The sequence below is a fragment of the Podarcis pityusensis genome, assembly GCF_964106645.2.
Source record: "Podarcis pityusensis genome assembly, chromosome: 6".
Taxonomy (NCBI): Eukaryota; Metazoa; Chordata; class Lepidosauria; order Squamata; family Lacertidae; genus Podarcis; species Podarcis pityusensis.
This window is the reverse complement of record NC_138030.1, coordinates 94,542,735-94,553,795: the sequence shown is the minus strand read 5'-3', so window position 1 is coordinate 94,553,795 and position 11,061 is coordinate 94,542,735. Positions and strand designations below refer to the sequence as shown.

Sequence of the window (11,061 nt, the reverse complement as noted above, 5' to 3'; positions counted from 1 at the left end):
GGTGCAACTCGACAACCCTGCTCCCTTTCCCCCCATTTAAACCCGGGGAGGAGGAGGAGGAGGTGGCGGCTTCGGATGGCGCAGAGATCCCTCGAGGGGTCCCTTCGCCGGCGTGGCTCCAAGCCCGGCTCGTAGCGAGAGGCCCGGGCCGCCCGGCGCATCCCGGCAGAAGGCCCCGCTTGGCCCGCAGACGCCAACCGGCAAAGGTCGCGAGCGGAAGGAAGCGCCGGTGCGCTGCTGCGCGTCCCGTCCGGCACCGAGGTGGCGCACTGGGAACGCGCGGCAAAGCGCCCCAACCGCTAAGCACGAGGTCTGTCTACCGACTGACCAGGGAAACCTCCGCGAGGAGGAGCAGGCCTGGAATCGGCACAGAACCGCTCGGCTCCTTTCTTGCGCGCAGGCCCCAGGCAGAGGTGGGGCACGCGCGGCCCTCCAGATGTAGCTGGATCTTCACCCCTGGCTCGAAGTCCGGCGACGTCCGGGGGACGACGGGTTCCCCACCCCTGCACAAAAACACCCGTCGCCAACTGGGCGCCCTCCAGGTGCTTGGACTGCAACTCCCATCAGCCTCGGAGGGCGCCCACTTGGCGAAAGCTGCTCAACACCATCTGCCTCTGTGTCTTTTCAGTAGCCCATACTGTCCAGGCGCAACCGCCCCTTTTGCGCCCCCGTGGGCGCACTGGAAAGGGCCTTTCCAAATCATTCGTAGGGCCAGCTTCGCAGGAGATTAAAGCTACCACGCAGTGCCCCAAATTGAGAAAGCCGGCGGGTTCTTGATCCCCGCCAGCAGCCAAATTATAATATTAACATATTCCCTCCAAAGCGCACTCACCCACCCCTCTTTTAGTCGACTGGAGTCCCGCCCAAATCCATTTCGGGAGCGATATCCGCACCCTCCTGGAGCCAATGACAAGGCTTCTTCCTCCAATGTTTTCCTTAACGCGTCGGGAACCTGGAAGTGGAGACTCCGAATTCGAACGCGAGTCCAAGCGCCCGAGCGTGTTTTACTCGGAGGTCGCTCCGGGTTAGGGGTGCAGCAATGCGCACAAGTGTCAAGCGGGGGAACTGCACAGAACGCACGTGGGTCTGGCTTAAGAGCAAACGTGTTGGAGGGATCGTCTCCCGCGTCACGGGCATCCCGATTCTGATATTACTCAGAAGCCACGGATTTCCACGTAATGCTGTGTTCAGCATCAAGGTTTTGCTGGAAAACTAAGTTGCACGCAAACTAAAGGGACTGACTTTCACGTGGATGTGTGTAAGGTTGGGATGCTGCGTTTGAAAATCCCTAAATTCAGACGACTTCGGTTCCAAAAGCCCCGATCCTGAACATCTTGATGCAGTAGTCCGCACCGAGTTTAATGTCACACAGCCCGATCCTAAGGGCATGTTGATTCAGAAATAAGTCTCATAGAGGTGGGTGGGATTTACCCTCAAGTGATTTGTGCGTAGCATTGGAGCTTTATCAGTGGGATCGGAAAGGGAAAGGGAGGCGCTGGATTGGGACTGCCGGGCTGCCACGCAGGTAGCAAGGCTAAGGTAACGTGAAAAGTAGCCCACACGCCTACGCTTCTTCGGAAGTAAGGTCTACTTGTTTCAGTGGCTGACCTTACTTACTTGGGCGTAAGCCCACCCGAGCACGGTAGTGCTTCTAAGAGTGAATGGGATCCGGTCGCAAAACCACTCCCGCAATCCCCAAGGGGTACCACCCTCCATCTCTCCGAGCGCGCGGGGAGGAGAGAGAGGATGACGGGAGGCGGGGGCGAGGGGGGAGGGGGCACCGAGGAAGGCAGGAGGTGGAGTGATGTGCAGAATTTATGAGATTGGCCATCAGCAGCAGCATCAATCCTCTTCAAACAAAGCCGAGAGCGAGCAGCTCTCCAGACGCACGCTTCTTCCTATTGCCTCCCGTTCTCTTTCGCAGGAATCCAGCGCGATCGAAGGAGAGCCACCTGGGGTGGCCACGACGCGAGAAAGCGGCCGCCCCGCGCAAGCTGAGCTCCGGGAACGAGGGGCAGCGCACGGCGCTCGGCCGCCTGGGACCTCCGGACGGAGCAGGAGGGCAGGGCGACACCGGAGAGAAGCGGGCGAGCGGCTGGACCAAGGCGAGGCGTCGAGGATGCTCGAAGGAAGCCCTTGAGGGCCCCCTCGGTCCTGGGACCCCGCTGGGCCGGGCGCTCGGGAGAGAAGTTGGCCGGGCGAGGCGATGCACCTGACCGCTCTCCGGCGCTCGGAGCAGAGGGGCTGCAGCAGCTGAAGCCCGGCAGCCACCGACGCGCCCGGGGCCGACCCATGTGAAAGGGAGCCGAGGGACCGGCACGGACCCAAGGACAGGAAGCGGCTGCCCCGAAGGTGCGCGCCGGAGGATGGCACGTCCCGGCTGGACGCCGCTGGTGGCCACCGCCGCCTTCCTGGTGGCGACCGCGGGCCTGCTGGGCGGGAGCCCGACGCCGGAGTCGCACGACGGGGAGCGCTGCTGGCTGCGCAGGACTCGCTCTGCCGCGCGGCCGCTGCGCCCCGACGCCACCTACCCGCGTCCCGGGCGGGCGGCGGCGCCGGGGCAGCCCAGGCGCGCCCGGAGCGCCGAGGGCAGCAGCGTGGAGGACACGTGGGGCGAGAGCAGCCCCTTCCCGCGGCGCGCGCGCGCCAGAGCCGGGCCTGCAGCTCCGGGCGCCGTCGCCGCGCTCTACTTCTCGGGCCGGCGGGAGCAGCTGCTCTTGCGCCCGGGGGTGGTGGCCGAGCTGCCCCGCTTGGAGTTCACCGTCGAGGCGTGGCTGAAGCCCGAGGGCGGCCAGAGCAACCCAGCCGTCGTCGCAGGTAAGCGGGAGGGGCGCCGGGAAGGGAAGGGAAGGGCGTGAAGGCTGGGCCAGGTCCGCGGGGAGGAGGCAGGCGCCCTCGAAAACCGAGAGAAGTCGAAGATGCGCGGTATCCGAGCGCCCGACGACGCTCGTGTTTCCTTCAAGTTAAGGCTAGAGGGACTCCCAGCTGGACCCGAGGGATGGCGCTGATGGTACTTTAAGTTAGATTTTATCGATCTAACGTGCCCCACCCTGGGAAAAAATTAAATAAACGCAGATACCCTTTGCCAATTACTTTTCAAGAAGTTTCGACAAAGTGTTGGGTGGGGGTAGGGAGGGGCCAAGACTGGGCACAAAGAGCCACAGTAGATAGGCAGAGGGTCGGACTGTTAAGAATGTTCACCTTTCCTGGTAAAAGTAAGCTTTTGTTCTGTCTGCCACACTCACTCTGAAATGGAAGGAAGGATAGCTCAGTAGGTAGAGCAGGCGTCAGTTCGGGCCCCACATTGGGCAGAAGAGCCTTGCATTGCAGGGGGTTGGACTAGGTGCCCCTTGTGGTCCTTTCCGACTCTACAGTTCTATGATTCTATGATTCTAAACTTGGCAACTTGGCAACTAATAACTGGAAAGCTCTTCAACTCTGTATTCAGAATGATTTGAATCAATTTTCCTGATTCTTTTGTGGTTCCCCTTGAACCCCTTTATACATTACTCGCTTCACCTTTCTGACTTGATGAATAACCGGACTGTCCAGCAAATTTCTATTCCTAGAGTACCTCCAGATGGGTGTTTGGTGTAGGTTTGGTGCTGTTCATGCATACGAACACTTTTTTTGCAGCGTTTACACAGATGGGAAGCCATCAGCATCAAAAAGCCAGCCAGTATTCCCCGCTCCCCCCAATGAATCTGGATAACCAATAAGTTGGGGGGTGGGGAGTGTCATGCCAACGGCCTGTTTGCAATATCTTGAATGACCGGTTTGCAGTACTAAGCCCTGGTCTGGAAGCACCCTGACAGCAAGCATATTTTACACTCTAACATTTCACAGATGAGAATGGGAGTAGTAGTTGATTACTGGCGGATACTCCTGATAATGCACCAAGAATGAGTGCTGAATGCAGCTCTTCCTTGTGTTCTACACATTGCTCACATTGCTGAAGCATGTACTGCGCTACAGAGCAAGGAAAGCTTTTTAACTTACAAGGAAAACAGTTTCAAATCAACAAGAGTTGTTGCACTATGCATGGCTTGAAGCTGGCCTGTGTCTTTCATTTCCATTTCCCTTTTAATTTGTCTCCTGCCTTTCTATATTGCTATGCGTAAGGTGGTTTACAAGCTGAAGAAACAAGAAAATAGACAACAAAGATCATATACCTAATAACAATCTGATCCAATACAGAAAAGTCGTAATAAAAACATAACTTTAAAATAAACAGCTTATAGGGTGAGTCTTGCTGAATTCACAGAGATCACCTGGGACCTATTTCCAAATAAGTAGGTATAGGTTTAAACCCTTTCAGCCCAATAGTTTTGACCAACAAAATTATATGGATGCATCTTATCATCTTTATCAGAAAATATACACTGTTCAAGGTAAATGGGGACCATTGGAATATATGACATATGGAAGGCTCTGGGTTTTTCACATGTGAAGTTCTTTAGATCTTCATGGAATCAATCAGACAGTGATGTTACTTGTCATGGGCCTCCATGAGAGAGTGCAGGTTTCTACCTGGTTATGAGTTCCACTGTGCCTTTGCAGCAGTGGAAATTGGTGCAAGAAAGAGAATTCTCTGTTTGCTTTCTGACCCAGGTGCCCAGAAAGTAGATTGGGAACTAGTGGTAGATCTCAGGGTTATTTGCAGTAGATGAGCAAAGGTTTCTGACTTTGCAGTTGTTTAACAAGGCAACCACAAAATGACTTTTGTCACCTAAATTCATTGCTGAAATGAAGAAAGCCAACTAGAAGTGGATTTGGTGTGAAAGGATTTTGAGCTCATTTAGCTCTGGTACTGAAAATAAATTCCCGGACTCACCGTGTGTCCTGCTCTTTAATTCTAACTGTGTTTCTTTTACACTTGTCTCTGATAGAAAGATCGTGGTATTCTAGTAAAGAACAACAACACCACCACCAAAGTCAGCCACTCAACCCTAAAGTCTGCCCACTCCTGCTCAAAAAACACCAGAGCAATGCTGGTTCATTCCAAACTATCATGGGAAGCTTATTTCTTAAGCACCAGAAAAGACTAGCTGCATTCAAAGCACATTCTTTCCATCAAAGAATTCTAGGCACTGTAGTTTAACCTCACAGAATTACAATTCCAAGCAACTCTTAACAAACTACAGTGCCCAGAATTCTATTTGCGGGGGGGGGGGGGTTGGGGTGTGAGGGGGAAACTGTGCTTTGGATGTGCTTTAAATGTATAGTGTGTATGCATCTTGCATGTCAGAAGTTTTAACCATGCTTCCAGCTGCTGCAACTACAAAAATTCCCTCTCTGCCAGAAATGGGATTCTTCTGCATCACACGTACACAGGTGCCTGAAACTTAGAGACAGGTTGATGCCAGTGGTGGGTGGAGGGACAAACAACTCCTACATCACCAAACACTATTGCCAAATAATTGTTTTGGTTCGTATGGCCTCATCCAGGGGGTGTTGCCCAATGGTGTGCTGTAATACTGTGTGGTTTCTGATGCAACTGCCATGCCGTGCAACTTGAGCAGTTAAATCACAACTGGTGTACATGTGAGCAGAGATATTTTCCTGTTTTACAGATGAATATTGGAGGTACAGAACTGGACATTTGGGGTCAAACTAATTTGAGCTCCAGGGTGGAGTTACGCAGTCTGGCCTGTAATGCAGACGTTCATTCATTCATTCAGTCACATCATTTTCACTCTGCCTTTCCAAAAAGATACTCGAACTGGCTTGCGCAGTGAAAAGTACAAATAAGAGTTATGAGCAAAGAATAAAATAGGCAGGAAGAAATGTATAGTTTAATTAAGGCTAGGCTGGGGTGGGTGGATTGGATTACCTTTAAGAAAGGAAGGCCTTCCTGTTGATTTAATTATTTCTTTGTAAGGAAATGGGTGAGCTGCAGCAGGGAACCTTTTTTTGGGGGGGGGGAGGCAGGGCCCCCTTAGCCCCCACTGGCTACAGGTCTGTGCCAGCTCATGGGCATCGGGTGAAGACATCCCTGCCCCTCCTCTGACCTGTAAAACAGTGTGACTTCAAATGCTGTCTTTCAAGCCACTAATCTAATGTGTCCAAGGCTTAGGGCACAAAGTATGGCTTGTTTAACTGTGCTGTGCATGAGCTCAAGTTCCCCCACTTTGTTCCTCCCTTATTTATTTTATCAAAACAGAATTTGTGTGCTGCTTAATTGAAAAGAAATAGCTTTCAGCCGTTTACTTAAAATGTAAAAGCATCACAACCATTGAGACAAGTCTGAAGTTAAAAACAAGCTGACTTAAAAAACAACAACCCAGCTATAAACCATTTTTAAGTTTTCAAAAGTGATGGAACAAACCACAGAGTGGCAGTCTTAGCGTTACATCTGAACTTTTCTCTCCAAACAAGCCATCAGCTGAAATCAAGGTTTGTTCTTGGCTTCCTGATCAAGGTTTGTTGAGGAGAAGCAAACCTCAAAAACTGGTTTGGATTCAGCGCTAAGCCTGTGGTTTGCTTCCCTCCCCAGCTAAAAGAGGAGCAAAGTGGGAGCCCTCTAGGTGCAGAGAGAAATCATCCTTCCTGGTTTACCATTACTTCTGAGCATGGCCCCTGGCTGAGTTCAGCTCTGAACTTTGGCTTTGTGTTAGGTGCTCCTTCTCCTGAGTGGCCACAAGGAGGAAACGGGAAGCTTCAGTTTCCATTTTTGACTAACTGTGATTTGTTGTTAAGTTGCAACTCAGAACTGTGGTTTGTCTTAACTATGGTTGAAGGAAACAAGCCAGGATCTGAAACCACAATTTGAAGTTGGCTTTGCCCTCTAAGCCATAATTAAGACTAGCCACAGCTTGACTGCCTTGAGACATGGCCACAAAATGCAGTTATCTTAAAACGGAAGCAAAAGCTTCCAGTCTGCTCCTCGTGACTGTGGTGGTGGAGGAAAAGTGGAAAGGGAGTGCATAATCCCAAGGCTTCTTCATGTAACACTAAAGCAGCCTTAGAATCATAGAATTGTAGAGTTGGAAGGGACCATGAGGGTCATCTAGTCCAACCCCCTGCAATGCGGGAATGTTTTGCCCAGCGTGGGCTCAAACCCACAACCCTGAGATTAAGAGTCTAATGCTCTGCCAATAGAACCATACACCTTTGCCCTCCTGGGCCCGGGATAGCTCAGACAGGAGAGCATGAGACACTTAATCTCAAGAGTTCTGGGTTTGAGTCCCACATTGGGCACAAGATTCCCGCATTGCAAGGGGTTGGACTAGATCAGTGTTTCCCAAACTTGGGTCTCCAGCTGTTTTTGAACTACAACTCCCATCATCCCTAGCTAGCAGAACCAGTGGTCAGGAATGATGGGAACTGTATTCCAAAACCAGCTGTAGACTCAAGTTTGGGAAACACTGGACTAGATGACTCTCGTGGTCCCTTCCAACTCTGAGATTCTGTAATTCCATGTTTTAGCTGGAGTCATCTCTGATGCTGGCTGTGCTGGCTGAGACCGACAAGAATTGTATTCCTTTTTTTTTTTAATTAATTAGTTTTCAACATATCATTTTCAAGAGTAATTAAACATACTTTTACATCTTATACAGTTTTTTTTACATCCATCAATCACATCTGAAAATTTTCCAATCTATTCACTTAATTTACAGTTCTTATTTTCACTATTACATTTAAATCTCATAACTAATAGCTCTCTTCTTTGCAATATTTCTCCTTACAAAACTTCTTGTAGTCCTACTAGCGTAATTTGTTGATTACAGTTGCTCTTCAAATAATTCCTATATTTCTTCCAATCTTCTGTAAATCTCTGGTCCCACAGGTTTCGAATCCTTCCTGTCATTTTATCCAATTCTGCGTAGTCCATTAATTTTGTCTGCCATTAATTTTGTCTGTAGTGGGGCTGATTTGTATGGAGTGCTGCTTTGAGGTGTGTGTGTGTGTGTGTGTGTGTGTGTTAATGTGGTCACTGCAGTTTACATGATCATGATGGTCCTTTTTCAAGCTGCCTTAGTTGTTCTGGCCAGGCACATTGGCCCTGCTTAGAGATGCCTGTTCCTGCAACCAGTTCTACATGCGATATCCATTAGGTCACAAGCCTGCTGGTGATCTCCATGAGAGGAAGTCAGGAGGGACATCATTTCGAATGTCCCACCTTGTTCCCTGCTTTAGTTACGAGCGCATACAATTCCTCACTCTCACCCTTACTGCCTTCAAAGTCCTTGCCTCTCTGCTAGTCCTTGATTGAAATCGTTTTCTGCGGTGGTAATGCAGAACTTAAAACAACAACAACAACATTTACAGGAATAGTATATATCTATATATAGAATTAGTATTTCTAGACTGCTTTTCTACCCATAGGCTTCCAAACTGGCTCCCAGAATAAAATAGATAGAATCCAAAAATAACATTGAAATGTAATACAAACGCAAGCAACACGGCTGAGTGGCAGCAGCGTAATGATGACATATAAAACAGAACAATAAAAGCCAGGGCAGGACAAGCACCCAAGAGACCAGACCAAGGGCATTAAAAGCAAGGCAGTCTCAACTGGTAGTTGGGGAAACCTCTAGTATAGGGATTAGACCAACCTCCTGGGAGAGGGAGTAGGATAGCCTTGGCAAAATTCACTGCATGGATTGAACCAGACTTCCACATTTCCAGAATGAATTGCAGCTTGCAGAATTCTGGATTCCTGTTTTGCTTCAGGTTGGGCTACATAACCTAGTGTAGCATTTTTTGAATGTTAAAAAGCTATACTGTGCACAGTCTTAACACGGGGTGACTGAGAAGCCCAACTACTGAGCAAGCTTCAAGTCATGCTGAAGCTCTTGTGGTGCCTGTTGCTTTCCTGTGATCTCAAGCGCTCTGAGTAGAATCTGGACCAGGGAAGGCTCATCACAGTGCCTGTGAAGCTTTGTGGATTACCTCATAGCATGAAATGTCTTTGCATGAACATGCTCTCACCATGTAGCTTGGGTAAGCTGCCTGTTTTGTCACTCACCACATCAGTTTCCTGAAGACTGTGCAAAACTAGAAATATTAATTTGATGAGATTTCCTGCCTAAGTGCTAAGTTGTGGTTAAGAGGTTCATCACCCCCTCAGCGTGGGTCTGTGGATTATAGAGCCAGCAGCTGAGTCTAACTCGAAACATTTGTGAAACAAGCCCTGCTGAAAGAGTTGAAGCAGCAGAAAATACTGGCTTTGCTGCCACTGGGGGGCAACCTTGTGTACACAAAGGTAAGCCTGGCAAGGCTTCCTAGTTTAACTGACTGGCACTCCTGGAGGAAACAGATTGTGAGTCTGGGTTCAGGCCTGGGTTTGGCATGCAACTGGCCCTGGCCACCCTGACAGATGACCTTTTTTTGAGGGAGAGACCCTCAAAAGAGCCCTCCTGCTGCTGTGAGATCTGTCAGCCGCTTTGGACACCATTGAATGTGCTGTCTCCCTGAACCATCTCCATGGGTTGGGAATGGGAGGCATTGATTTACAGTGATTCCAGAGATTAGAGATGGGGCAGGACGTGTCTGCATTTGGGCCAATGCTATATGAGGCCATTAGGAGTGATCATGAGAAGGTTGGTGAAGCTCAGCTCTGCTTTCCCAATGAAACCAAGTTGGCAGAGGTGGTGCCTAAGCTGAACCAGTCTCTGGGTGCAGTGGTACAGTGGGTGAGGGTTAACAGGCCAAAGCTGAACCCTGTGGGTAAGTGGGCACAAGTACTGGGAAGTCTGCTTGTTACAAATGGGATTGCCCTCCCTCTGAAGAGCACCTATCACTAGCTTCAGCTGCTGCACCAACTGTGCCCTTTCCTGGACAGGAAAACTTGGCCTCTGTTACATGTGGATTGGTAACCTCACATCTAGGCTATTTTAATGATGCTCTGTAAGTGAGGCTTCCCTTGAAGATGGTCTGGAGATTTCAGCTTTTGCAGAACTCACAAGTGGTGCTCCTTTATTGGGCATACATTATGAGATCCGCTCTTGCTGCCTATTAGTCACGGAGCTGGTTTAAGGTGATGCTACTTACACACAAAGCCTCAAATAATTCTGGACCATCTTCCTCCTCACTGCCCAGTAAGGGCACCACTGTCAGCTAAAGGGGCCAGGGTAGTTTTTGCCATGATCTGATAAGTATCAGCTTGTGGTAATACGGGGGTGGGCTTTTCCAGTGGTGGCACCAGTGTGGTGGAATGCCATCCCTGCTGAAATGCGAGACGACCCATCCATGTTAGTTTCTTTCGGCTCCCGAAAACACACCTGTTTAGGCAGGCATTCCCCTGAACTGGTCTTATTGTATTAACAGTTTTTTTAAAAAAATTTTTTATTTTGTATCTTAATTATGTATTGATTTTATAGTTGTAAACTGCTTTGAAGCCATTTTGGCATATAAAGCAATATATAAATTAATAAAGAAAAAATGGTGCTGGGGAGCATTCCACTTTTCTTAGCCCTATAATAATAATAATTAAAAAGCAATATTGACCAGACTTTGATGGGCAGGGTACAAATAATAAATTTATTTGTTTATTTATTTATTGACCAATGCCTACCACTACGGCAGTCCACAAACACCAGGTGGGCTTAGGGAGACCATTCCGAAGACTTCTAGGACAGTTCCCTCCTGGTCTGCACAACTTGTGGTCCGCTGATTTGAATTCAGTCCACCTGCCATTTGCCAGGCCCCATCCTTTCTGCCATCCCAGGCCATTGGGAAAGACAATAAGTTTACTGGGCTCTCAGAAAAAGAGCCACTGTGCAAATGACGGGTGAGCTGTGTTTCTAATGGTGGGCCAAAAGTTTCTGGCCCAAACTTCTCAGAACTCTTCCTTGCCTTTTTATGCCATGCAGCTGTTTTCTACAGTCCTCCTGTTTCATTTCCTGCTAATTATGTGATAATTATAGGAATGTGTTTTGGGGGGGGGCGGGGGCAGCATTGCAAGGAGCAGCTTGGGGGGGGGGGGGAGAGATGATGTGTTTTCTAGCCCAGATTTTTCTGAGGTGCTTTTCTAGCTTCTGTTTCTAGAGACCCTTTGTTAGCATTTTCAGATTTTTCAAAATATGTTGATATGAGAGGATGGCTTGTGTTTGAGAC

At 49.3% G+C, this 11,061-nt stretch overlaps 1 protein-coding gene across 1 annotated transcript in view; it reads left to right on the top strand.

Moving 5' to 3' along the window:
* Positions 1 to 2,351: 2,351 nt before the first annotated feature.
* Positions 2,352 to 11,061, top strand: part of PAPPA2 (pappalysin 2) — a 134,413-nt gene continuing 125,703 nt past the window's right edge. Inside the window, exon 1 of the mRNA XM_081012021.1 lies at positions 2,352 to 2,817. Coding sequence (XP_080868147.1) covers positions 2,367 to 2,817 — 451 coding nt within the window. The 5' untranslated portion in view covers positions 2,352 to 2,366. The remainder of the gene's footprint in view (positions 2,818 to 11,061) is intronic.